Raw genomic sequence first — 26,494 nt, forward strand, 5'->3', positions numbered from 1 at the left:
ATCCAAAGCTTTATTAATTTCTTATTGCTGATTAAATTAAAGGAAAATGTTTGGATTCTATCCATATGGAAGAGAACTAAGAAAATTTGGCATGAAGAAAAACTAGATCATTAACTTCATAACAATAAAATAAAATAGGCAATGTAAATTAATGTTATTGGAATAAATAATTTTAAATATTAGTATGAAGGTTTTGAAAATTAGTTTCACTTTTGATTTATAATATTAATCTAATTCTTGTAAAACAAAAATTTACTTTCTTTTTTTTTTCCATAATCTTTAATTTATTCAATCATAATCATATAATATTAAAAGTTATATAGAAATAGAAGATAGATAGAGAAAAAATTACGTTGTTATTCTTTTTTCATAACAATTTATAATATAAGAAAATTAATGATTATGAAAAAGTCCAAAATATTTTTATTTGATTTTTTGCCACTATATTAAAATTGTGGTTTCTTGGTCTTTCTACCATAAAGTTCTTAATTTTATTATTAAAATAATACAACTCTTATATTTTATCAAACTTATCAAATCTCTCTCTATTCTCTATTTTTTTCTCTTTCATCACTTTCTCACTTCTTTTTTCAAAAAAAAAAGCTATCAATCTATAATATAAAAAAAATAATGGTTGTGAAAAAGTCCAAAATACCTTTATTTGATTTTTTGCCACCACATTAAAATTGTGGTTTTTTGGTCTTTGTACCATAAAGTTCTTAATTTTATTATTAAAATAATACAACTCTTATATTTTATCAAACTTATCAAATCTCTCTCTATTCTCTATTTTTTTTCTCTTTCATCATTTTCTCACTTCTTTCTTCCAAAAAAAAAACTATCAATCTATAGTATTAGAAAATTAATGGTTGTGGAAAAGTTCAAAATACTCATATTTGATTTTTTGTCACCACATTAAAATTGTGGTTTTTTGGTCTTTGTACCTTAAAGTTCTTAACTTTATTATTAAAATAATACAACTCTTATATTTTATCAAACTTATCAAATCTCTCTTTATTCTCTATTTTTTTCTCTTTCATCACTTTCTCACTTCTTTCTTCCAAAAAAAATATATATTATTGATATATATTTTTTTATATACGAAAAATGGTATTTATGATCGAAATATTTTTTAGCCAAAAATGATATACGGGAAAAATTTATTCAAAAAATCAATTATTGATCTAAATATTTTTATATACGAAAATTTAATATTGATCTAAATATTTTTGTAAATGATGCCTAAATAAAAATAATATTTATATACGGAAAAAATCTATTATTTACGAAAAATGGTATTTATGATCCAAGTATTTTTTATTCAAAAATGATATAGGGAAAAAAAATCTATTATTGATCTAAATATTTTTATATACGGAATTTACTATTGATCCAAATATTTTTGTAAATGATACCTAAACAAAAATGAAGTTTGTATACAAGAAAAAATCTATTATTAATCTAAATATTTTTATATACAAGAAATGATATTCATGATCAAATATTTTTGATCCAAAAATGGTATATGGTAAAAAATCTATTATTGATCTAAATATTTTTTTATACGAAAAATTTAATATTGATCGAAATATTTTTGTTAATGATACCCAAATAAAAATAATATTTGTATTATTGTTTACGAAAAATGTTATTTATGATCCAAATATTTTTTATTCAATAATGATATATGGGAATAAATCTACTATTGATGTAAATATTTTTATATACGAAATTTACTATTGAACCAAATATTTTTGTAAATGATACCTAAACAAAAATGAAGTCTGTATACGGAAAAAAATATCTATTATTGACCTAATATATTTATATACGAGAAATTGTATTTATGATTGCCATACCCCAAAATTTGCCCACCTCATTTCATCTTCAATGACTCAAGGCTCAAGGGTTTACTCAAGGCATTCTCCTAAGAAAATGGATAAGTCAAAGTCTCCAATGGATTCCATATGGCTCATTATGTTCCAAAATATCTCCATGTTAAAAGTCAAGCTTCAACTCCAAGGATTTCTCATTCAATGGCTCAGATGAACCACAGTCGACTAGTTTGACTTAAAAGTCAACTATGGTCAAAGTACAGTCAAAACTCCTGATTTTTTGGTTAACAATAATATTATGAAGTATCATTCATCATTTGATCAAAGGTTGATCATGATTCATCAAGGAAAAGCTTCAAAATCAACAAAGAGCATAGTTACTAAATTAGGGTTTTGGTCTAAAAGGTCAACTATACTTTGACCAGGCATAACTTTCACATGGAACATCAGAAATTTCTCACTTAAAGCCTATTTAGAAGGAAATTGGATTCTCTACAACTTTGTCTCTCCACATAGCACAATTCTATGAGCACAATTCTCACTTAAGCTTGAACTCAAATTCAATCTTTTACGTATCATACACATAATTTGATTGTATATTTATGTTTGCCATGATGCTATTGATGATTTCAGATAAGTTAATTGTGGTTTGATTGCTTGTGTGAGGGATTGCCATTGTTAGGGTTTAGAGCTTCCAAATTGGGGCTTTAGGGTTTAGGCAAAAATTAGACAAAATCAGGGGCTCCATCGTGTTTAGGGGACCACCACGCATCGATTCATGGTTTTACTTTTGATTTGTATTGCTTGTGTAGAGTTTTGTGGGTTCACAAGTGCTATAGTGACGGATAAAACCGTCGCTATAAGTTGTTGCTACGAACTTTGGGCTGTATGTATAGCCCTGGTTTGAATATGGGGTTCAGCGAAGGAGAAAGGTGCGTGTCTCCATATGATTGGTCAGTTTGAATTCACGCGCGTGTTTTCCAAGTATGCATTGTTTTTCATATATTATCATACAGTTGCGTTTAATTTGCAAATTGGGCAAGTCGTTCAGATGGCAAACGCGTCTTCTTGCAACCAAAGGGTCCAGGGTTCGATCCCTGGCCCTTGCCATATCATTTTTTACCAAGTCTTGCTTCATAATTCCATGCGTATCAATTGGTTACGATGATTAGCATACTTTTTTATCAATTCGTTATTATTTTTAATCAAATTTATTGATTACGAGGAGTAACGATAATTAATAATTTAATTTTAAAATATATTTATTTGCTACTAGTGATAATCGAATCTATCGATTAGAATTATTAGCAATCCTTCATTAAATCTGTTAATTATGGTGATCAAACCTATTGATCATTGCGATTAATAGAGCATATTTAAATCAGTGTTGTACGCTATATTTAAAACACCTTTTCATCTTCAAACTACGGATTTTCAAAACTACGATAAGGTAACTCAAAATACCTTCATACACTCATATCAATTCTAAGGCGTACAACCCTTCCCCGAACTACGTTGACTCTGATCCTCCCTAAGGAGGTACGTAGGCACTTGGCAACAAGGCGAGTCCCCTTCCCCAAAATCTCACTTTTCACCCTATTCATTTCCTTAGCTATAAACCCTAAACCTTAACATCTTTAGCCACAAACCTTTGCCTTAAACTTAAAACCTTAGGAAAGGGTTAAGGGTGCCTAACACCTTCCCTTGACCCGAATATAATAACTTACCCCAAATCTCTTAACTGCGTAGGGTTTCCTATTCGCCCTGGTAGAATATGTGGCAACTCTAAATCTTAATTTTTAGGGCAGGTTGCTACAATGATCAAATATTTTTGATCAAAAAATGGTATACAGGAAAAAATATATTATTGATCTAAATATTTAAATATACGAAAATTTAATATTGATCTAAATATTTTTGTAAATGATACCTGAATAAAAATAATATTTGTATACGGAAAAAAAACTATTATTTACGAAAAATGGTATTTATGACCCAATTTTTTTTATTTGAAAATGGTATATGGGAAAAAATTTATTATTGATCTAAATATTTTTATATACGAAATTTACTATTGATTCAAATATTTTTGTAAATGATACCTAAACAAAAATGAAGTCGGTATACGGAAAAAAATCTATTATTGATTTAAATATTTTTATATACGAGAAATGGTATTTATGATTAAATATTTTTAATCCAAAAATGGTATACGGGAAAAAATTTATTATTGATCTAAATATTTTTATATATGAAATAATCAATTATTTATCTAAATTTTTTTCTTCTTTTTTAACATTTTTATTTAAAATAAATGATGTAGTCAAATTCGCGTAACCGAACAGAACTCGTGCGTATGCACGGGTTTGTTGCTAGTTTTTTTTTTTTAAATTACATACATTAACTTAGAAGACACAACATTGTTAGGTATTATTAGTCTTTGGATTCTATGTAAAACACCAACTACCTCTAGTGCTAGGAAATAAAAAATGTTTAAGTCAAATATGAAAACATATTAACTTTTTTAGGGTTAATACCTCTTATGCCCTTTTCCATTTTGGTGAAATTTGAAAAATGCCAATATAAAAAATATTTGGATTCCATCCATGACTTTTGAAGATTCCTCTGTATTGTAAGATAAAATGTGTCACTCTATATACATTCTTTTGTTCATGATCAATGTGAAACTTAATATTTTCCTAATACACCTACCTCATCACTTCTAACACTATTAAACTTAATGCATAAATATAAACGGTCAATACCATGTGACCCGATTGATAAACTTTAATATAATATAAAATAAAAAATTGACATAATTCATCTTTCTAAAAGTGAGAGGTGTTACTCTATATAAAAAAAAATTATATTATCAGTCAACAATTAATGTGAGATTTGAGGTTTTTCAATAAAACCCAAAAAAATAAAATTATGTCATTTTTCAAACTCAACAAACTTCACATAAGCATCTAAGCATCTAATATCTGTGATCCACGCACATCACTCTCTCACTACTAGAACAAACATAATCAAAATTCCCTTAAACACACCCACTCATTACTCTAAAAAGACTTTATACATTAATTTCTAATGTTTATTATTATGTTTAGTAAAATAATAGATACGGTAAAAAATCCTCAAAATCTATTATTACTAATGTTTTGTAATATAATAATGCCATATTTTCCATATTGAATAATCTAAAAAGCACCAATAAATTTGAGAAACGCAAGTCAGGATAATATTTTTTTAATTTAAAAAAGGATGTGGATTGACGTGGATTAGGTAATGTTTCATTTAGGATAGAGACAACCAACTATGATCAAGATCAGATTCTATCATTTTCGTCTATCTCATAGGCGACACATTCTCATTTTTAAATCAAACATCCTTATCTTCTACTATTATTGTTATATTTTTAGAAAAAAATGAAATTATTTAACAAATAGAATTACAAAAATCATTTAATATATATCTTAAAATCAAAAAGATTATCCTAATATATTTTTAATTACCATGTGTTAGGTACACGTTTTGAACAAATCTGAATATATTTCAAATATTCAACTATTTTGGAGTATTACCATAATGGGTAAGTATTCAATATTCATGGATTTCACATGATGACGTGTCGCAAAAAAAACATCTGTTGTATAAAATGGCTACGTAGTTTGCTATCAAAATGCATATTGCATAGTTGGCATTGTCTTCTTATCATTGTTATCTCTTTCTCAATATTCATTGTTTTGTGTGCATCCTCACTTTCAAAGCACACAATATTCACATTGGATCCACCAAAATGATTCATAGAACTCTCAATTTTCCAAGTTTAAGAAAATTGCTTCTTCAACGTGGTTATTATCTCTCTTCTTCCAAGGTGATTGATCAATGTCTTTTTGTTCTTTTTCATGTTTTAGTTATATCATTTTAACATGCATATGAATGAAATCATGTTTTTTTCTCCATAATATAGATAGGAGCTTACAATGGGTATACATCTCAGCCCTCACCTCTTCCAATTCCAAGGTAACTCAATATTAATATTGCTCATACACAACCCTGAACACCAGAGTTTGAATTCTGATGATACTGTCCAAGCTAATAATATCGGTTTCTATCAATTGAACTAGGATTTACGGACATCTTATAGTTTTTTGTAAGGATCAATAATGTCGATAAATTAACTCATTGTTCTTGTTGAATTTTTTTTAGTGATGAAGAAGAGTATGCTAATGTGGATTGGGACAGTCTTGGATTTGGATTGATGCCAACTGATTTCATGTATGTAACAAAATGTGATGCTGGCCAAAGTTTTGGAGATGGGCAGCTCAATCGGTATGGAAACATTGAACTTAGTCCATCAGCAGGGGTTCTAAATTATGGCCAGGTATGTATGGTGGTCACAACTTTTTACTAGTATTTTAATTTTATTTTTGTTATCTTTTATAAAGTTGCAAATATCATCTTGTATGCTACTACAGCTGTAGATGAATACAAATATAAGTCAATTTAATATAAAACTCCAAACAAAAGATAAAGATAATGAAATTCTTCATAAGGGAAAATTACAAAACTTTCGTTTTGTCAATGATCAACATGTGTACACATGATGAATACATAAATTACGTGATGCATACTAAAATTATTACTGAAAAATGATAAAGAATGTTCTAATTAGAGCATTATTGATTGAAAAACAAATATAAAATGTTTTTGTTGGGTTGAAAAACAATAATGTACTAGTAAAATGTTTCAGTATCTAATTCAACTAGAGTATTAAATTTTTCACATATATTAAAAAAAATTTGTTATATGAAAATGAGAAATTACAGAAATTTTTATAAAATTGTTCTTTATTAATTATACGTGGAAGATAAATTTATATAATTGAAAGAAGAGAGAATAATAAATATTTAAATATATAAGATAAAGTGAAGTTTATAAAAAATTTATTTGTTTTATATGCAAACAGGGATTATTCGAAGGCACAAAAGCATACAGAACAGAAAATGGGAAGCTGCTGCTATTCCGTCCAGAAGAAAATGCAATTCGTATGAAGATGGGCGCAGAAAGAATGTGCATGATACCCCCTTCCATTGATCAATTTGTTGATGCTTTGAAACAAACTGTGCTAGCAAATAAGCGTTGGGTAAGTAAGACTATAAGAGTATATCCCTCAAAAGTATGCTACATTAGTTTGAACTTTTTCCCTAATGATTGAAACCAAACAGGTTCCTCCATCGGGCAAAGGATCATTGTACCTTAGGCCTCTGCTCTTAGGAAGTGGCCCTGTTCTTGGTTTGGCACCAGCACCTGAATACACATTCCTCATATATGCTTCCCCGGTTCGCAACTATTTCAAGGTCAGTGAAGCTTTATTTAAATTATTTTGTACATTACAATCGAAAGATTTGTTTACACTGATTGAAATGAATGGTTTATTAACTTCGCAGGAAGGTTCAGCACCTCTCAACTTATATGTAGAAGAAGATTTTGACCGCGCCTCTCGTCGTGGAACTGGAAGTGTTAAAACCATTTCCAATTATGCTCCTGTATGTTCTCTCTTATGTATAAAACATTGGTTAACGATTTTATCTGGTGTGTGTTTGAATCTGCGGTGAATTTAACAAAATCATAACACTACTTGTCTTTGTCATGTAGGTTTTGATGGCACAAAATAGAGCCAAGAGCCGAGGATTTTCGGATGTGTTATACCTTGATTCAGACAGCAAGAAAAATCTGGAGGAAGTCTCTTCTTGTAACATTTTTATTGCCAAGGGAAAAAAGATTTCAACACCTGCTATCAGTGGAACTATTCTTCCAGGAATCACCAGAAAAAGTGTCATTGAAATTGCTAGTGATTTGGGTTATCAGGTAAAATTACTGTTATATCATTGCGACAGCTACATACATGATTTTAAGACATCATGGACCGAAAACTTGCTTACACTGTTGCTTAGGTGGAAGAGCGCGTTGTTGCTGTCGAAGAATTGGCTGAGGCCGATGAAGTTTTCTGTACAGGAACTGCAGTTGGTGTTGCTCCTGTAGGGAGTATCACATACAGGAATACAAGGTAAAATAATGAAAAGCATGTAAATTTCACATACACAAGTTTTTTATACTCAGAACATATATATACTAACTAGATTTTTTATTTATACATTATCAATCTTAATTAATTATTATATAATTTTTTAGTTACTTTTATGGAAGAGGAGTAAGAATATCTTATGAGTCCAAATATTCATGAAATTGTTGTTCTTGCATATGCAGGATGGACTATAAAACAGGTTCTGGGTCCATTTGTGAAGAGTTGTGCAAAACCATTTTAGGAATACAAACTGGAAGTATTGAAGATAAGAAGGGATGGATCGTTGAATTTGATTAAGTGTGCACATAGATTAAATAATTTGTTTCTAACATTCTACCCCACGTGAAAAATATCAATATAACCTTGTTATTTATCTCTAAACATGTATAATGTTATGCAAAAGGTAAATAGCTTGGAAATAAAACTCTGAAATAAGTGTGGTTGTTCTTAGAAATTCTTTTTGGGCTACAATTGTAAATTTGTGAGTTTTGTTTTTACAAAATGGATTGATGTTATTAATGTGATGATTCAAACGAAGATGATTACGTCTGACAACATATAAATAATTACGGGTTTTGAACACTAATTTTACTTAGGGCAGAATAAATTATATATAGGTCCAACCTCTAGGGTCTATGATGGGTGATACTAGGTTGTTATCTTATAAATAGAAAAGTAAAGTCATGTTTTCCGTTAGACTTAAATCGCTTGTTTGAGGTTTCCCTATTGAGAACCTATACTAAAGCAAGTGATCAAACAAAGGAAGACTTTGTCTAATACTTCGATCAATTTGATTAATTAATTATAACGACTTCCACAAGTAAGTGATTTCTAATATCATATAATATTGATTCTAATTTTAACATGGGTTATCAGAGTTTATATTATATGATTTAGAACCGTTTTTAAGAGTTTTGCTTTCTTTTATGATTTTATAAGATGTGTATTTTTCGTATCACTGATACATAGAAAATCGAAACACCAAACATTATTATTATTTGTATAAAACCATGAGAACCTCGGGGTTCATTCTAAATTTAGGATTCACGATTTGAAGCCAAATTAATTAGGAATTTTATTGTCAAGGAATTCTATTTATCTTGGGAATACAGTTTAGGGCTAGAGTTCACACAAAAGCAGTATTAGGATTGCCCAACGCTTCACAACATAATAATTAATGGATAATTAAATACTTAGTTCATTAACTAAATTATATTTACCCAATACTAATGACTCATGAGGGAATAATTTACAAAAGCCATCACATGTTAACGGGTCTGATTAGGAATTTAATTATGTCGAAACTCATACCGGCATTCAGACCTAGTTCAGAACATGGGACAACCGTCCTGAGGTCGAAGATAGTATTCTAGTTGTTCATAATGTATACTCTTGGGCTAAAGAGAGCGAGAGCGCTAGATGGTCCGACTATAATTCTATTTTTTGCGTTGATTTTGCATTTACTTTTCTAATAAATTGAGTTATGATTCAACTAGCATGGATTCTTCAATTAGGTCACCATCTTATCTGATGTCTTCATCAGGAAATCTTTCATAATCATTCAATCTTACTAATTGAGTTATGACTCTTGCTGATCTCATTACTTCTTCAAGTTATGCAAACCCAATTTCTATTTCTTGGTTATCAACATGTATGATGTTTCTAATGTGGCTTGAACCTTCACATTATTGCGCTAGATATCTTGGAATTTTCAACCAATTCCATTATTTGCTCTCATAAGATTCCACATCTATACTAATCACCACCTTATTCTCATTTGGTGAGAATAACTTGTAGGCAGATGTGGAATGGTAATCTACCAAGATCATGGTTTGGTCTCTATCATTAAGCTTCCTTTTGAGTTTCTCAAGTACACGCCTATAGTATAGTGAGCCAAAAGCCTTGAAGTGTCCAAAAATTGGTTTCAATCTTGACTAAGCTTCACGAGGCATCTTGTTGTTCAACTTCTTTATTGGAGATCTATTGGTGATGTAGATTGCATTTGTGATAGTCTCACCTTAGAAATGGTTTCGAATTTGCTTTTCCTTGAGCATGTTTCTAGCCATGTTCACATTGCTCCTATTATTTCTATCAGCAACTCCATTGTGCTTATGTGTGTAAGAGCATCTCCAATGGAGGTTGCTTAATGTACATTATGAATCATAAGTTCTGGAACTTAGCATTTTTACCATTGGAGTAGATACATGTGGCGTTCCCGTTGCTTAAATTTTTGTGTAAGTTACATCATGAAGCAATCCAAAAAGTAGGTTGCTTAGCATTAAATAATATTAATCTTGATAATTGGTGGGGTCAAACATAAATTGATTGGACCACATATAGATTGCTTATTCAAATTGCCATTAGAGTGAAATTGGTTTAAATTGCTTAGATGTTGCTTAAATACAATGAGGCAATTGGTCCCATAAAAAATAGCTCAAGCAACCAAAAATAAGTTCTCCCACTGGAGATGCTCTAAGGTGCTATAATTTCATGCTCAATTTCTTATTTCTCACATAGCAAATTTAGTTGAGGTGTACTCACCACCACTATCAGTTCTCAACTTCTTGATGACACATTTAATTTGCTTTTCAACTAGCAGCTTAAATCTCTTGAATTTTATGAACACTTAAATTTTCTTCTCCAACAAGTAAACCTACATATACCTAGTAAAATCATCTATGAAGGTTAAAAAGTAGAAAGTATCAACTAGTAACTTTATTCCAAAGGAGTCACAAACATATGAGTTCATAATCTCTAATTTTTGTTGTGACTTCATTAGCTAGTCATGTTTAAATGATTTTCTTGATTTCAGTGCATCATTCCTCACATAGATGCTTTTGTGTTGTGATTTTGGGAAGTGCATACACCATCTTCTTCATGTGAACCAAGTAGAGACTCCTAAGATTGAGATGGTCATACCTCTGATGCCAAATTCAATTTGGATCTTTAAATGTTGTTGACACAAGATATTGATGGTCTAACATATTGATCATAATATTTAATATTTTTTTGGTTGATAGTAGCGCTTAAAATATTAGCATGGAACTTACATCAAATACTATGAGCTATTTATCTTCTAGCCTCATTATGTAGTTTATTTAAGCAATTGACCAATGCCTTTTCAGGTTGCTAACCATTGAAGAGACACATTATTGTATAACATGATTAAGTATGTTTGTAACGTCTTCACTGGGACTTGTTATGTTTTAAAGTCCATTCAATATTTTCTATAACATTAAGAACGGTTTATCAAATGTTTGATTGTTTATGAATATGAAAAGTAAAAGAAAGTAAAATAAACTTTGGTGTTTAACAATTAATAAAACCAGTTAGGGTAATATTTCATCGACCTATTATCATGTAATATCATTGATCATTAATATAAAATTCCAATAAGTTATTAATAGTACGACCCGTCGCTTTCATTGCAGCTCGTGTCAGAGTCAACAACGTGAGATCAATTATATTACTTAATAGACGATATCTTAGCCTATTAACAAATACGATAGCATTAAGCTTCAATAGTTATATAGAAATTGAACCTAAATCTCTCTCTAGACTTTAGCATATTTAATTGATGAAGGGCTTAAATCTAGTAATAAACTGAACCTTTTGCATATCAAGTCTTACCATGAAAATATGTTTCAGGTAACTAATCCAAAACAAGAATTACGAACAAAGAATTCATCAATGTTAAAACATAAGAAGAATTAAAAAAATACCATTATCTTGATCAATACATGAGAATTAGGGAGACTACATATAACCCCAACAAAAAAGAAATTAGCTACGCTTACTCATCGTAGCTTTAAAATGGAGCCCCTTGAAGAAAGATTCCTCTGACATCGATTTCTTCCTCAGTCTTCCTCTTTTTTCCCTCCTGTTGTTTTTCTGATATACAATGGACTTCTCTCACCCCCTACTAGGAAATTACTGAATTACACCAAGTTATTTTTAAATAAACTGCCTGAACCCCTATTTATAGGGTGTTGATATTTTATTCTCGCTAAGCAATGCTTGGAGATTGCTTAACATGCCTAATTTTTTTAATGTAATATCATTAATATCATTGATCAGATTTCCCTGGCCTATTATCATGTAATATCATTCATAAGTATTAAGAAATTAACAAGAATTTGATGAGTTATGGCGTCGACGAAGAAACTGATGAAGCTGAAGTCAAGCAGTTGCTGACATTCCCGACACAGTCGAATTCGAAGAGGACATAGTTGAAATCAAATAGAGTGTGTCTAGTACAAGCCAAAGACATCAAAGAGTTATATTTCTTCACGAAAGACTTCAAGACTATGAAGTGACTGATGATGATGAAGTCCCACCAAATGTAGAATTAGTTTATTTCGCTTTACTTGTAGGTGTTGAACCAATCAACTATAGCAAGAATTCAAAGAATAAATAGTGGGAGTTAGCTATGGTCGAAGACTTACAAGAAATTGAAAGAAACAACACATGGGAGTTAGTCAAAATTCCAGCACACATAAAAGTTATCAAAGTGAAGCGGGTGTTCAAGTTGAAACACTATGCTGATGGGTCGATAGAGAGACATAAGGCAAGTTTCGTAGCTCGAGAATTTCTTTAGAGAGCAGGAATCGACTAATATGAAGCATATGCACCAATAACAAGATTGGAGACTGTCAGATTGGTGGTAGCCTTGGCATCTAAGAAAGGCTGTTCGACATTTCACTTAGATGTGAAATTAGCTTTTTTGAATGGTCCTTTAGATGAAGAGGTATATGTCACACAACTTCTTGGGTTTGTGATACATGAGGAAGCAAAGAAAGTAAACAAGTTTCACAAAATGCTCTATGGTCTCAAACAGACACCTATAGCATTGAATAAGAAAATTGACTCATGCTTAGTCAAATTTGGATTCGTCAAATGCAAGTTTGAGTATGGTTTTTATGTTCAGGTTGTGGCACAAGATATAACAACCATCTGCTTATATATCAATGACTTGCTGGTAACTAGAAATATCATGGAGAATTTGTCGAAGTTTAAATAGATGATGATGAGGGAATTCAAAACGTCGGATCTGGGAAAATCATCTTATTTTCTAGGTATGGAATTTAAAATGATCAAGCAAGGTATGGTGCTGCATCAAAGGAAGTATGGAAAAAAGATACTCAAGAGATTCAGGATGAATGATTTGAATCATGCATCTTTGCTTGTCGATCCAAATTTGAAACTGGAGAAGCATGAAGTGGAGGACAAAGTCAATGTAACTTTGTTCAAACAAATTTTCTGGTCTTTGAGATATATGTGCAATATTCGACCTGATATAGGTTTCTCAGTTGCATTGGTGAGCATATACATGAGTAAACCAATAGTGTCACATTGAAGGCTGCAAGAAGAATCTTGAGATACTTAAAAGGATTAATGAACTGTGAAATTTTGTTTCCATGAGATTCTGAAAGCAAAGAACCTACAATTACTTGTTATTCTGATGCTGGTTGGTGTGGAGATAAGGAAGATCGAAGAAGCACAACTGATTACTTCTTTCAAGAATTTGGTTCCCCGATCTCATGCTGCTCGAGAAAGCAACATGTAATGACATTGTCAACATGTGATACTGAATATATAGCATAATAATATGTCGCGTCTCAAGCAATTTGGCTCAAATCTGTGCTGAAATAAATGATGGTCGAAGTGAAGAAACCTTTGGCGCAACAGATCAATAACAAGTCAGCCATAAATCTTGGAAAGAATTCAGTTCTCCATGGAAGGAGTGAGCACAAGCTAGATTTTGTAGCGCTAAAAAATACTCGAGGTGTCTACACGCTCGAAAAAGAACAGAGTCGCCACCGATCTTTATTAATTCCAAAATGGAAAGGGAAAATATCGAATCAAACCCATGAATAAAAACAAATGGATAAGATGGTCATCGTAACCAAATTAGGGTTCGGGAGTCGGTTAAGCAAGGGGAAGGTATTAGCACCCCTCACCTCCATCGTACTCGATGGGACCCATTTAGTTAGTTTTATGAATGAGTGTTTGCGTGATGTTTGCGTTCTTTTGCTTATTGATCGAGAAAAGATAAAATAAAAGGTTTTTAGGGTTTTTTTATTATTGTGAGGAAAAATAAAATATTTTTTATTATTGTGCTCGCCAAGACGTTTGTATCTTGTGCCTACGTATTCCCTAGTGCAATGGGAAAGTCAGAGCAATCGTAGTTCGAGTAAAAACTACGAGTTTGTTGGTTAATTATGAAGGATGTTTAGTGTTTGGTTCAAAGGATCAAAGGTATTCAAGAGGTGTGCACCCCTTGTCACTTAATCACTTTGATTTAATTAAGAAAGATTTTTATTCAAAGGATCAAAGGTATTCAAGAGGTGTGCACCCCTTGTCACTTAATCACTTTGATTTAATTAAGAAAGATTTTTATTCAAAGGATCAAAGGTATTCAAGAGGTGTGCACCCCTTGTCACTTAATCACTTTGATTTAATTAAGAAAGATTTTTATTCAAAGGATCAAAGGTATTCAAGAGGTGTGCGCCCCTTGTCACTTAATCACTTTGATTTAATTAAGAAAGATTTTTATTCAAAGGATCAAAGGTATTCAAGAGGTGTGCACCCATTGTCACTTAATCACTTCGATTTAATTAAGAAAGGTTTTTAATATTTGATTCAAAGGATCAAAGGTATTCAAGAGGTGTGCACCCCTTGTCACTCGATCACTTCGATTTAATTAAGAAAGAATTTTAATATTTGATTCAAAGGATCAAAGGTATTCAAGAGGTGTGCACCCCTTGTCACTCGATCACTTCGATTTAATTAAGAAAGAATATTTTTGTGATAAGATTTAAGATGGACTCGACATTGGATCGAGTAAATTTTATTTAAACGAAGACTCATTCTTTTTGGGTTTTTAAATAATAAAGATGAGATCTAAACATAAAAACATATTTTTTTGTATTTTTAGTTAACATTGGAAATTAAAACAAACATTATAATAAAATCTAAGATTAAAAATAAGGATTAAATAAGAAAGAAAATAAAACATGGAGGGTGTGCATTTGAAAAACGGTGGTGGTGATGGTTAAAAAAAACGCATGGGGTTCAATGGTTTGAGCCCAAAAGCTGGAAGCTGGCCCTAAGACCAAGAGCTATTGGGTCGGGTCTGACCCGAAACCCTTAACCAAAACCGGGTTTTGCCAAAGAGAAACCCTAAATCTCAAGAAAACGCTCCTCTTTTCTCTCTCGTTACTCCCTCTCATCTTACACCTCTGTTATTCTTTACGATGAACAAACGACCACAGCGACAGAAGCGATGGCTTCTTCATCTTTCTCGCTCCAATCGCCAAACAAGAACAACAAAAGGAAATTAAATCTCCTCTCTATTCTCTCAATCAGTTCATGACACAACACACAAACAGCAAACAAGATAGCAAGACCCTAAGCATTCAAATTCAAATTAAATGGCACACATGGAAGGTTTACAACAATTAACAAAGGGGGTTTGAATCAGTATGGTGTAAGGAACACATTGGTATCAAGTAATCGTGCAAAGATGGAGAAGATAAAAATACCAAAACGGAGGAGTTCTCCGACGAAAGCTCCGGCGAAGATAGCTCGGGTAACGTTTTTAGCTTTACTCCATTCTCTTCTCCTTCTTCGACTATTCCTTCTTCGATTGTTATTTCCTTCTGTTCTCTGTTTCTGAGTTTTGTGTTATTTGCTGTGATTTGAGTGTGGTGAATATTGAAGGTCGTGTGTGGTTTTTTGTTGTGTGATTGTGAGCAGAGTATAGGCAAAGAGTTTTTGTGTATTCTTGGTGTATTTTTGTGTCTTTGGGCAGAAATTGTGGAGAGAAATCTTGAGGGAGTTTTGATGAGGCTGAACTAGGTTTTTTTTTGTCTTTTCTTCTTTTGATAATGATCTTCTGATCTCTTTTATTTTGACTTTTGTATCCCTAAATTTTTTTTGCCTAAGTCTCCTTTTTAGGTTTTGACTTAGCGGACTTTTCTTTTGAATAATTTTTTTTGAACAACTTGTGTGACAATTGTTCAATGATTAGAGAGGAGTATGACTGCCCCACTGATGGTTCAGGAAAGACAACCGTTATGAGTTTTGAATATTCATTTTTTCATTTTTCTTAGGAAACAAAATAAAATAAAAGGAAGAACGAGTGAATACGAATGGACCAATTCAAAACTTGCATGCTCATTTCATTAATATTACCATTAAAGTTAACAATGTTCAAAAGCAAATAAACACTTAGCAAACAAGCGAAGAAACGTAAATGCAAGTGATAAAAAGTGGCTCAATGATCTGCTTTGACCCATTGGTTTTAGGAATGTTCTTGGTGTCTCAGCACTGATCATGGCATAGGACCAATATCCTTGAAAGAGAGTATCTTTTTGTCAACCAGATCTTGAACTTTTTCCTTCAGGACATTGCAATCTTCAATGGAGTGACCTGATATCCCATCGTGAAAATCACACTTGACATTTGGATTGTATTCCTTGGGAAATGGAAACTTTGCAGGTCGGGTTGGTCTGGGAGCTATTGCTTTACTCTCGATTAGATATGGCCATAGTTGAGCGTAGGTCATTGGAATTGGGTCAATGCGGCGATCCTCCTTCTGATGGTTCCTTTGAGGTTTATTCTGATTCCGTTGACGATTCTGATTCTGAGCTGCATTCTGAGGAGCATTTTGTGAAGAATTATGAGGAGGAGATGCCCAAGGCTGTCGGTATGGTTGCTTGAATTGTGCGGCCGCAACATATGGATACTTATCGTATGATATGAATGGTGCTTGCTGATAAGCTAAGGGTCGGTAGGAACGTGAGTTATGAGACTCTCCACCATCAATTGCAAAAGCAATAGTTTCATCTTCCCACTTCTTCTGAAAGTTGTTTCCATATTTCTTGGTTCCAATCGACGATCCAGATTCCATAATCAATCGTCCTTCTCGTACGCCTTCCTCTAGTCGCATTCCCATATTCACCATTTCAGTGAAGTCGGTTGAAGCACTTGCAACCATTTTTTCATAGTAAAATGAGCTTAGGGTCTTTAAAAACATTTTGGTCATCTCTTTTTCTTCCATAGGAGGAGAGATTTGGGCGGCAACCTCACGCCATCTTTGTGCATACTCTTTGAAAGACTCTTTCTCCTTTTGCGCCATGGCTCGGAGTTGATCTCTATCAGGAGCCATGTCGACATTATACTTGTATTGTCGAATGAACGCTTCTACAAGGTCATCAAAAGAACTGATATGAGTACTATCCAATCCCATGTACCATTTCAAAGCAGCACCAGTTAGACTATCTTGAAAATAGTGGATCAATAACTTATCATCATCAGTATGAGTGGCCATCTTTCTGCAGTACATGGTCAAATGGCTCTGAGGACACGAACTCCCTTTATACTTTTCAAAATCAGGCACTTTAAACTTGGCAGGTATTTTCACATTTGGCACAAGACACATATCATAAGCATTCTTTCCAAATGAATTCTTCCCTTTGAGGGCCTTAATCTCCTTTCGCATCTCTTGGAATTGATCTTGGAAATCATCATAAACTTCACCTCTTTCATTGGGCTCAACTTGGTAAATGGGTTCCTCAGCTTGTGGCACGGTATGTACCGGGGGTGGAATCACGGTCATTATAGGAGTAGTTTGAGCAGCTCCAGTAACAGGATGGTATCCCTCTGGCACAAAGTTGTAAGACATGCCCCCAGGGTAGCCATTAGGCATCTGATAGTGAGAGAGACCAGTGATAGGAGCCATAGAAACAGTAGCAGTAGAAACTTTGCAGATCGTAGTAGTCTGGACTTTAGTTTGTGTTTGAGTGGCACGAGGAGATGAAGGAGGTGATGGTTGATTCCGAGCAGCCACTAAGCTTTCCACCAAAGCAGTCAATTTTTCCACCCCAACTCGAAGAGTAGTTACTTCATCACGGAATTCATGATTCTCTTGTTCAAGGTCTTCCATCTTTATGTCGAGTAAGACTTCGCGTCTGATAAGGATGCCTGGGAATCAGCTTGGCGATTGATGGTGACTGGATGAAAGAGACAGTTGGAATGAGGTACAAGGACAACATGGATGTATGCATGATGCAAATGATATGTCATGCAATGTTGGATGCAAAGCAAGGTAATAGAACAACCTATCGGAAGGCTCCTTAAGTTAGGATAGTTCTAAGTTCTTTACCCAAAAATCCCCTCACTGGGTTAGTTCTAAAGGTTTTGGATATAATGGTTCCTAGAGGCACCCAAGCATAATCAGAATATTGTTATGCGACAGGTGAACCATCTTATGACAAATTCATGAATACGCATCCTCTAGGCGAGGTTATTGTACCAATCATACAAGGAGTGCACCTTGGGGATCGATACATAACCTCTATAGATGAAACGGGTTCTAAAGGTCCTTGGAGTTAACGGCCAAATCAGATTTTCGTCATGCGATGGGCAAACCGTCTTTATGACAAATCTCATGAATAGGCCTCCTCCAAGTGGGGTTTTCGTATTAGCCATTCAAGGTGTTCACCCTGGGGACTAGCACTACACAACCACCTCCTAACTTATGTTTTTTCTCTTGTTTTTCAAAGCTCGGGTTGAGAGCTTCACTCAAATATCATTCCCATACCCACAATTGAGTATATACAGAAATAAAATAAAAGCGATAAAGCAAGAGTAAAGAAACATAAATAGCACAGGAGTAAACATAAAGAACATAAGAATAGGCATAAAGAACACAAGAATGAACAAACAAAAGCAAACACTTAAACATAGAACAAACTAAACTAGGGTTGACTCTCTTAGGATAGTCCCCAGCAGAGTCGCCAATTCTGTAGCGCTAAAAAATACTCGAGGTGTCTACACGCTCGAAAAAGAACAGAGTCGCCACCGATCTTTATTAATTCCAAAATGGAAAGGGAAAATATCGAATAAAACCCATGAATAAAAACAAATGGATAAGATGGTCATCGTAACCAAATTAGGGTTCGGGAGTCGATTAAGCAAGGGGAAGGTATTAGCACTCCTCACCTCCATCGTACTCGATGGGACCCATTTAGTTAGTTTTATGAATGAGTGTTTGCGTGATGTTTGCGTTCTTTTGCTTATTGATCGAGAAAAGATAAAATAAAAGGTTTTTAGGGTTTTTTTATTATTGTGAGGAAAAATAAAATATTTTTTATTATTGTGCTCGCCAAGACGTTTGTATCTTGTGCCTACGTATTCCCTAGTGCAATGGGAAAGTCAGAGCAATCGTAGTTTGAGTAAAAACTACGAGTTTGTTGGTTAATTATGAAGGATGTTTAGTGTTTGGTTCAAAGGATCAAAGGTATTCAAGAGGTGTGCACCCCTTGTCACTTAATCACTTTGATTTAATTAAGAAAGATTTTTATTCAAAGGATCAAAGGTATTCAAGAGGTGTGCACCCCTTGTCACTTAATCACTTTGATTTAATTAAGAAAGATTTTTATTCAAAGGATCAAAGGTATTCAAGAGGTGTGCACCCCTTGTCACTTAATCACTTCGATTTAATTAAGAAAGGTTTTTAATATTTGATTCAAAGGATCAAAGGTATTCAAGAGGTGTGCACCCCTTGTCACTCGATCACTTCGATTTAATTAAGAAATAATTTTAATATTTGATTCAAAGGATCAAAGGTATTCAAGAGGTGTGCACCCCTTGTCACTCGATCACTTCGATTTAATTAAGAAAGAATATTTTTGTGATAAGATTTAAGATGGACTCGACATTGGATCGAGTAATTTTTATTTAAACGAAGACTCGTTCTTTTTGGGTTTTTAAATAATAAAGATGAGATATAAACATAAAAACATATTTTTTTGTATTTTTAGTTAACATTGGAAATTAAAACAAACATTATAATAAAATCGAAGATTAAAAATAAGGATTAAATAAGAAAGAAAATAAAACATGGAGGGTGTGCATTTGAAATCGGTGGTGGTGATGGTTAAAAAAAACGCATGGGGTTCAATGGTTTGAGCCCAAAAGCTGGAAGCTGGCCCTAAGACCAAGAGCTATTGGGTCGGGTCTGACCCGAATCCCTTAACCAAAACCGGGTTTTGCCAAAGAGAAACCCTAAATCTCAAGAAAACGCTCCTCTTTTCTCTCTCGTTACTCCCTCTCATCTTACACCTCTGTTATTCTTTACGATGAACAAACGACCACAGCGACAGAAGCGATGGCTTCTTCATCTTTCTCGCTCCAATCGCCAAACAAGAACAACAAAAGGAAATTAAATCTCCTCTCTATTCTCTCAATCAGTTCATGACACAACACACAAACAGCAAACAAGATAGCAAGACCCTAAGCATTCAAATTCAAATTAAATGGCACACATGGAAGGTTTACAACAATTAACAAAGGGGGTTTGAATCAGTATGGTGTAAGGAACACATTGGTATCAAGTAATCATGCAAAGATGGAGAAGATAAAAATACCAAAACGGAGGAGTTCTCCGACGAAAGCTCCGGCGAAGATAGCTCGGGTAACGTTTTTTGCTTTACTCCATTCTCTTCTCCTTCTTCGACTATTCCTTCTTCGATTGTTATTTCCTTCTGTTCTCTGTTTCTGAGTTTTGTGTTATTTGCTGTGATTTGAGTGTGGTGAATATTGAAGGTCGTGTGTGGTTTTTTGTTGTGTGATTGTGAGCAGAGTATAGGCAAAGAGTTTTTGTGTATTCTTGGTGTATTTTTGTGTCTTTGGGCAGAAATTGTGGAGAGAAATCTTGAGGGAGTTTTGATGAGGCTGAACTAGGTTTTTTTTTGTCTTTCTAGGGTGGCTGCCGATTCTCCTCACTTTTATAGTAGAAGATTAGGGTTTTAATATTATCTTGAAATGAAAATCGGGGGGAAATTGAAAGAAGTTTGAACAATTGTGGTGCTCTGATTCATGGCTTTTTGAGTGCAGGTTTTATGTAACCATTTGAGTGTAAGGTTTGGATGTATATGCAGGGTCTGGCTTTTGGACAGAAAGTGGGTGGAGCAGCAAATTTTGTTGTTTTATGGACAGCTAGGTCATATGTATGGTGCAGGCCTTGGCTTGGTGTAGCAGGGAGTTTTGTTGTTTTGTGGATACAGGTTTTGAGTGTGGGACGTGAAGGTGTGAAAGCTTGTTGAAGAAGAATAGCAATTTTTTTTTTGTTTTTTTCTTGAAGAAATAACAACAACAATTTTTTTGTTCTTTTTATGTATGTAATGGGCCTAATGTATTTTTTAATGAATGGGCCTCTATAAAAAAGAATGATGTATAAAAAACTTACTAATGTTCTATTGATAAAAAAAAAAACATGTATTAAACTTAATTAATACGGTTTTCTTTTAATTCTAAACTTAAATTGAAGATAATAATTAAATAATAATTTAATCATTAATTCAATCTAAAAAATAGAATTTTAAAGAGAAAATGCAAGTTAATTTATTAAAAAGAAATATGAAATGGTGAAATTGAATTCAAGATGCAAAAAATGAACTCAATATGCAAACTACGATTATGAATGATTTTGATGCAAAATAAAAAAATAAATAAAAAAAATAATGATTATTAATTGAAATGATGAGAAATCAACTTCGAATTTCATACTAATTTGAAATGCAACATGTGACAGCGAAACTTATTTTGGACACAAATGAATTGATGCTAATGCAAATGAATCAGATAAAAAACGCTTAGGGCAAAATTAGGGGTATGACAGATTTTACTTCTTAAGGGAGAAGGTAAATCGAGGTGAACTTGAAGTGAGACATTACTCAAGTGAAGCACTGTTGACCGGCATTTTCACCAAAGAATTGAAGATCGACATATTTCAGAATTTAAGAAAGAAATTAGGAATAGTTCAGATCAATTATGATTACTTTGTTCCACAACTTGGATTATAGGGAGTATGTTGTGATATAATCCAAGTTATAGCTCAAACTCAAGTTAGTTAGAGTTTGAGTTTGTTATGGTAGTTACTTACTATGCAAGTCACTTAGTTGTGTATAAACACATATATTGAAATTCAATTTTTAATCACCTTCAATAATAACAATCTTCCCTCTTCATTCTCTCTTTCTCTCCTCAATAAAAGTGTCACACACTAACAAATATATCTTGATTGAGTTAGAGTTTTACCATAATGGACAAGTTTTCATAATTGATAATCAACTATTTTGGAGTATTACCATTAAGGACGAGTTTTCATTGCTTCTCCTATCTCATCTTGCTTATCTCTTCATCAATATTCATTGTTTTGTGTGCATGATCTTTTCAAAACACAATTCACATTAACTCTCAAGCATCCACCAAAATGATTCTAAGAACTCTGAATTTTCCAAGTTTAAGAAAGTTTCTTCTTCAACCTCGTTATCTCTCTTCTTCCAAGGTGATCATCATTTTACTTTCTCATCCATATTATTTTTATTCTAACCCTAAACAATTTAACCTCTTTTTGTTCCTTTTTCCTCTATAAACATGTCAGCCCCCACCTGTTCCAATTCCAAGGTAACTTAATACTAATATCCTATAAATGTTTTTTAAGAATCAATAAATGGACTCATTGTTCTTGTTCTAACTTTTTTTTAGTGATGAAGAAGAGTATGCTAATGTTGATTGGGACAGTCTTGGATTTGGATTGACACCAACTGATTTCATGTATGTAACAAAATGTGATGCTGGCCAAAGTTTTGGAGATGGAGAGATCATTCGGTATGGGAACATTGAACTTGGTCCATCAGCAGGGGTTCTAAATTATGGCCAGGTATGGTCACAACCTTTTACTATTATTATAATTTTATTGTTGTTAAAAAAAATTTTCTAGCACTCTGGTTTCTACGGAGAATAAACTCTAGTAATTCATAGTTCGTGTTGTGAAGTACAGACACTGAACAAATATTATTTTAATCAAAAATCAAATTCAGTATTCTCTGAATCTTTGTTTCTTAGAAAAAAAAAATTTTGTTTATAATTTTTGTTGTTAGCTTTTTTAAAGTTGCAAATCTTGTAGAAGAATACAATTATGACCAATTTAAGATAACACTCCAAACAAAAGGTAATGATTTAAAGAAATCATTCACTAAAGAACTTTCACACGGTTCCAACTTTATGCATAGTGGTAATTAATTGAAGATTTAAGGAATAAAATATGTGACCAACATAAATGCCTAACAGCTAGGCTCTACTTAAAATGCAACATATATAATTAGTGGTTTATAATTTATTATAATTAGTGTCTTTCATATTAATAAAATTATATAGTAATATAGAAGTTTGTGAGTTTTTCATTCACCACAATAACAATTCCAGTGTAACAAAAATTTAGAAAGAAGAAGAGTAAAAAAAAAACTACATGCATATATAGAACAATTTAGGTTCTTATATAAACATTCTTAATGCATCTACAGCATGACATATATCAAGTCTAAAATTACAGCCAAGTTCTATTTTCTTAAAGATCATGTAAGCAATGACAAGATCACTCAAACCAAGTTCTATTTTCTTAAAGATCATGTAAGCAATGACAAGATCATTCAAACATACCGCAAGACAAATGATCAAGTTGTAGATGTTGTAACCATGCCATTCAAGATTGAAAAATTTAGAATGAAAAAAAAAATCAATATAATTTAGCTTGGAGGTTTTAAACTAAAAAGGAGTGTAAAAATGTAATTCACAATAAGTGATCTAGGTGTGTTACTTGGAGTATAAGTAACCAATTAGTTGAATTAGTAAGCAATTTGTATATAGCAAGATTCAAACCAGAGACCTTGAGAGGAACACATTCTCAAAACTCAAGCAGGGGCGGCCCAACCCGTTTAGAGGCCTAAAGCAAATTTTAAAGTGAGGTCTTTAAAATGTATTTGTTAAGAGTTGAACTAAATACCAATAGGAAAAGAGGCCTATATATTAACAATTCAACTACAATAATATATGTAATTCAAATGTTATTATATCTAAAAAAAATTTGAGGTATTTTTTAAGCCCAAACTTGTGAGGCCTAAAGCCCTAGCTTTAGCAGCTTGGCCCTTGGGCTGGCCCTGAACTCAAGCATTTCATTGTTAGACCACACACACGCACACTTTTGAGTCTCATTAGTGTTTTATAAGCCTAATTCAAAGAGTATATAAATATTTACATTGTAATCATGATTGAAAATTGCAATCAACTTAACCAATTGTTTCTTTCTCTCATGTGTCTACTACTAATGGCAATGGGGGCGGGGCAATTTTTCAACATTACTGGCCCCGTCGCCTTCCTATATCACCCATCCCTTAAAACAGGTTGGGGATGGTTATTGAACGCAAGTCTCGCTTTCAATGGGACGAGTTTCTCTGCCTCGTCCCCACAAACTATAATTTTTCATTAAAGTAAAATGTTTTTTCATGTTTTTAAATTTTCATAATTTATTACATTATAGCATACAAAATTTATAATTAAGTTAAATATATCACCATTCAACATAAATTTATCATAGAATTTAACATTGTTGAAATATGCATATAGGGATTATTTGAAGGCACAAAAGTCTACAGAAAAGAAAATGGGAAGCTGTTGCTATTCCGTCCAGAAGAAAACGCAGTTCGCATGAACGTCGGTGCTAAAAGAATGTGCATGGCATCCCCTTCCATCGATCAATTTGTCAATGCTTTGAAACAAACTGTTATAGCAAATAAGCGTTGGGTAAGTAAGAGTATATCCCTATGCTACATTAGTCTGAACTTTGTAACTCATGATTGAAACCAAACAGGTTCCTCCATCAGGTAAAGGATCATTGTACCTTAGACCTCTACTCTTAGGAAGTGGTCCGGTTCTTGGTGTAGCTCCTGCACCTGAATACACATTCCTCGTATATGCTTCTCCGGTTCGCAACTATTTCAAGGTTAATGAAGCTTTATTTACTTATATTACATTACAGCTGGAGGATTTATTAAAACTGGTTGGAATGATTTTTTTATTAACTTTGCAGGAAGGTTCGGCTCCGCTTAACTTGTACGTAGAAGAGGATTTTGACCGTGCTTCTCGCTGCGGCACTGGAAACATTAAAACCATTTGCAATTATGCACCTGTATGTTGTATTTCCAATTTTCACTCAAATTATACTGTTATTTATTTAATTTTGTTTATCTTGTGTATAAAACATTGTTGCACGATTTTATCTGGTGCATGTTTGAATCTGCGGTGAATTTAACAAAATCATAGTACTACTTGTAATTGTCATGAAGGTCTTGATGGCACAAATTAGAGCCAAAATCCGGGGATTTTCGGATGTTTTATACCTCGATTCAGACAGCAAGAAAAACCTAGAGGAGGTCTCTGCTTGTAACATTTTCGTTGCCAAGGTATTACTCAACTGTGCATGTTCTAAGTTCTAGTTAATCTAGTGAAGCTCGATAATTTATCGACTATATTTGCTTGAAGTCGGTCAATCTCACTTAGATTTCAATCTAATAGGGAAAAAATATTTCAACACCTTCTATCAATAGAACTATTCTTCCAGGAATCACTAGAAAAAGTGTCATTGAAATTGCTTGTGATTTTGGTTATCAGGTAAAATTACTGTTACATCTTTGTGATAGTGGCATCTATATGATTATAGGACATCATGACCTAAAACTTGTTTTACATTATTGTTTAGGTGGAAGAGCGGGTTGTTGCTGTCGAAGAATTGGCTGAGGCCGATGAAGTTTTCTGTACAGGAACTGCTGTTGGGGTTGCGCCTGTAGGGAGTGTCACATACAAGAGTACAAGGTAAAATATGAAATGCATGTAAACTTCACATACATAAGTTTTTTTTACTCAAGATCATATATATACTAACTAGTTTTTTTTATCTTGATACAATATCAATCTTAATTACAGTTTTTTTACAGTACTTTTATGGAAGAGGTGTAAGATTATCATATGAGTTCAATTTTTTTCTGAAATTATTATTCTTGCATGTGCAGGTTCAACTATAAAACAGGTTCCGGATCCATTAGTGAAGAGTTGTGCAAAATCATTTTAGGAATACAAACTGGTATAATTGAAGATAAGAAGGGATGGATCATTGAATTTGATTAAGTGTGTACATGTATTAAATAATATGTTCCTTACATTCTATCCCATGTGAAATTGTATGCAAAAGGGCTTGGAAATTAAACTTTTAAATAAATGTGCTTGTTGGTTAGAAATATTAGGTTGATTTACGATGAATTGTAAGTTTTGATTTTACAAAATAGATTGATGTTATAAATGTGATTTATTGAAAGATCCTTAAGCCTCATAAAAATGATTAATAATAATGAGTTTTGAACACTAATTTTATTTTGTGTGGAACAAAAAATGAGCCCAACATATAGGGTCCATGATGAGTGGTATTAGGATTGTTATCTTATAAATAAACGAGGTTGTTGTTCACACCCTTAGCGGTGAAGAGCCACCCTTGTAAAATCCAAAATTTCTCTTTTCAAGTTTGAAAGTATACTTTCATACGCAATTAGAATACACCACATATATTCGTAAGTGAGTCACTCAATTCCATTTTGTCAAAAATTTAGCCGGAAGTGTATATTTCTACTGATGAAAGAGTGGATTCGTATGCGCACTTTCATATTAACCC

General features: G+C 32.8%; 2 protein-coding genes across 4 annotated transcripts in view; both read left to right on the top strand.

The window, feature by feature from the left end:
* Positions 1-26,124, top strand: part of LOC131660792 (branched-chain-amino-acid aminotransferase 2, chloroplastic-like) — a 49,331-nt gene extending 23,207 nt beyond the window's left edge. The window contains exons 1-10 of one of the 3 annotated variants that reach the window (XM_058930112.1): positions 21,993-22,282; positions 22,379-22,401; positions 22,483-22,657; positions 24,400-24,576; positions 24,644-24,775; positions 24,863-24,961; positions 25,119-25,235; positions 25,348-25,443; positions 25,532-25,644; positions 25,842-26,122. In XM_058930112.1, the coding sequence (XP_058786095.1) occupies positions 22,208-22,282; positions 22,379-22,401; positions 22,483-22,657; positions 24,400-24,576; positions 24,644-24,775; positions 24,863-24,961; positions 25,119-25,235; positions 25,348-25,443; positions 25,532-25,644; positions 25,842-25,956 (1,122 nt within the window). In that variant the 5' untranslated portion in view covers positions 21,993-22,207 and the 3' untranslated portion in view covers positions 25,957-26,122. Of the gene's footprint in view, positions 1-21,989; positions 22,283-22,378; positions 22,402-22,482; positions 22,658-24,399; positions 24,577-24,643; positions 24,776-24,862; positions 24,962-25,118; positions 25,236-25,347; positions 25,444-25,531; positions 25,645-25,841 lie in introns of those variants that run through there. The other 2 variants (XM_058930114.1, XM_058930113.1) reach the window with 2 other exon arrangements.
* LOC131660790 (branched-chain-amino-acid aminotransferase 2, chloroplastic-like) lies at positions 5,516-8,380 on the top strand. Its single transcript, XM_058930107.1, has 9 exons — positions 5,516-5,712; positions 5,809-5,861; positions 6,048-6,222; positions 6,808-6,984; positions 7,067-7,198; positions 7,289-7,387; positions 7,497-7,709; positions 7,796-7,908; positions 8,109-8,380. Exons 1-9 carry the CDS (start codon positions 5,635-5,637, stop codon positions 8,221-8,223), a joined length of 1,155 nt encoding a protein of 384 aa, XP_058786090.1. The 5' UTR covers positions 5,516-5,634; the 3' UTR covers positions 8,224-8,380.
* Positions 26,125-26,494: the final 370 nt, after the last annotated feature.

The sequence above is a fragment of the Vicia villosa genome, linkage group LG3 (genome assembly GCF_029867415.1).
Source record: "Vicia villosa cultivar HV-30 ecotype Madison, WI linkage group LG3, Vvil1.0, whole genome shotgun sequence".
Taxonomy (NCBI): Eukaryota; Viridiplantae; Streptophyta; class Magnoliopsida; order Fabales; family Fabaceae; genus Vicia; species Vicia villosa.

Bases quoted from the DNA above. Each gene is read 5' to 3' on its own strand.
- LOC131660790 (XM_058930107.1), top strand. From the start codon at position 5,635: ATGATTCATAGAACTCTCAATTTTCCAAGTTTAAGAAAATTGCTTCTT. The intron at 6,985-7,066 runs GTAAGTAAGACT...GAAACCAAACAG, and splicing joins TGCTAGCAAATAAGCGTTGG to GTTCCTCCATCGGGCAAAGG. The intron at 7,199-7,288 runs GTCAGTGAAGCT...TTAACTTCGCAG, and splicing joins CGGTTCGCAACTATTTCAAG to GAAGGTTCAGCACCTCTCAA.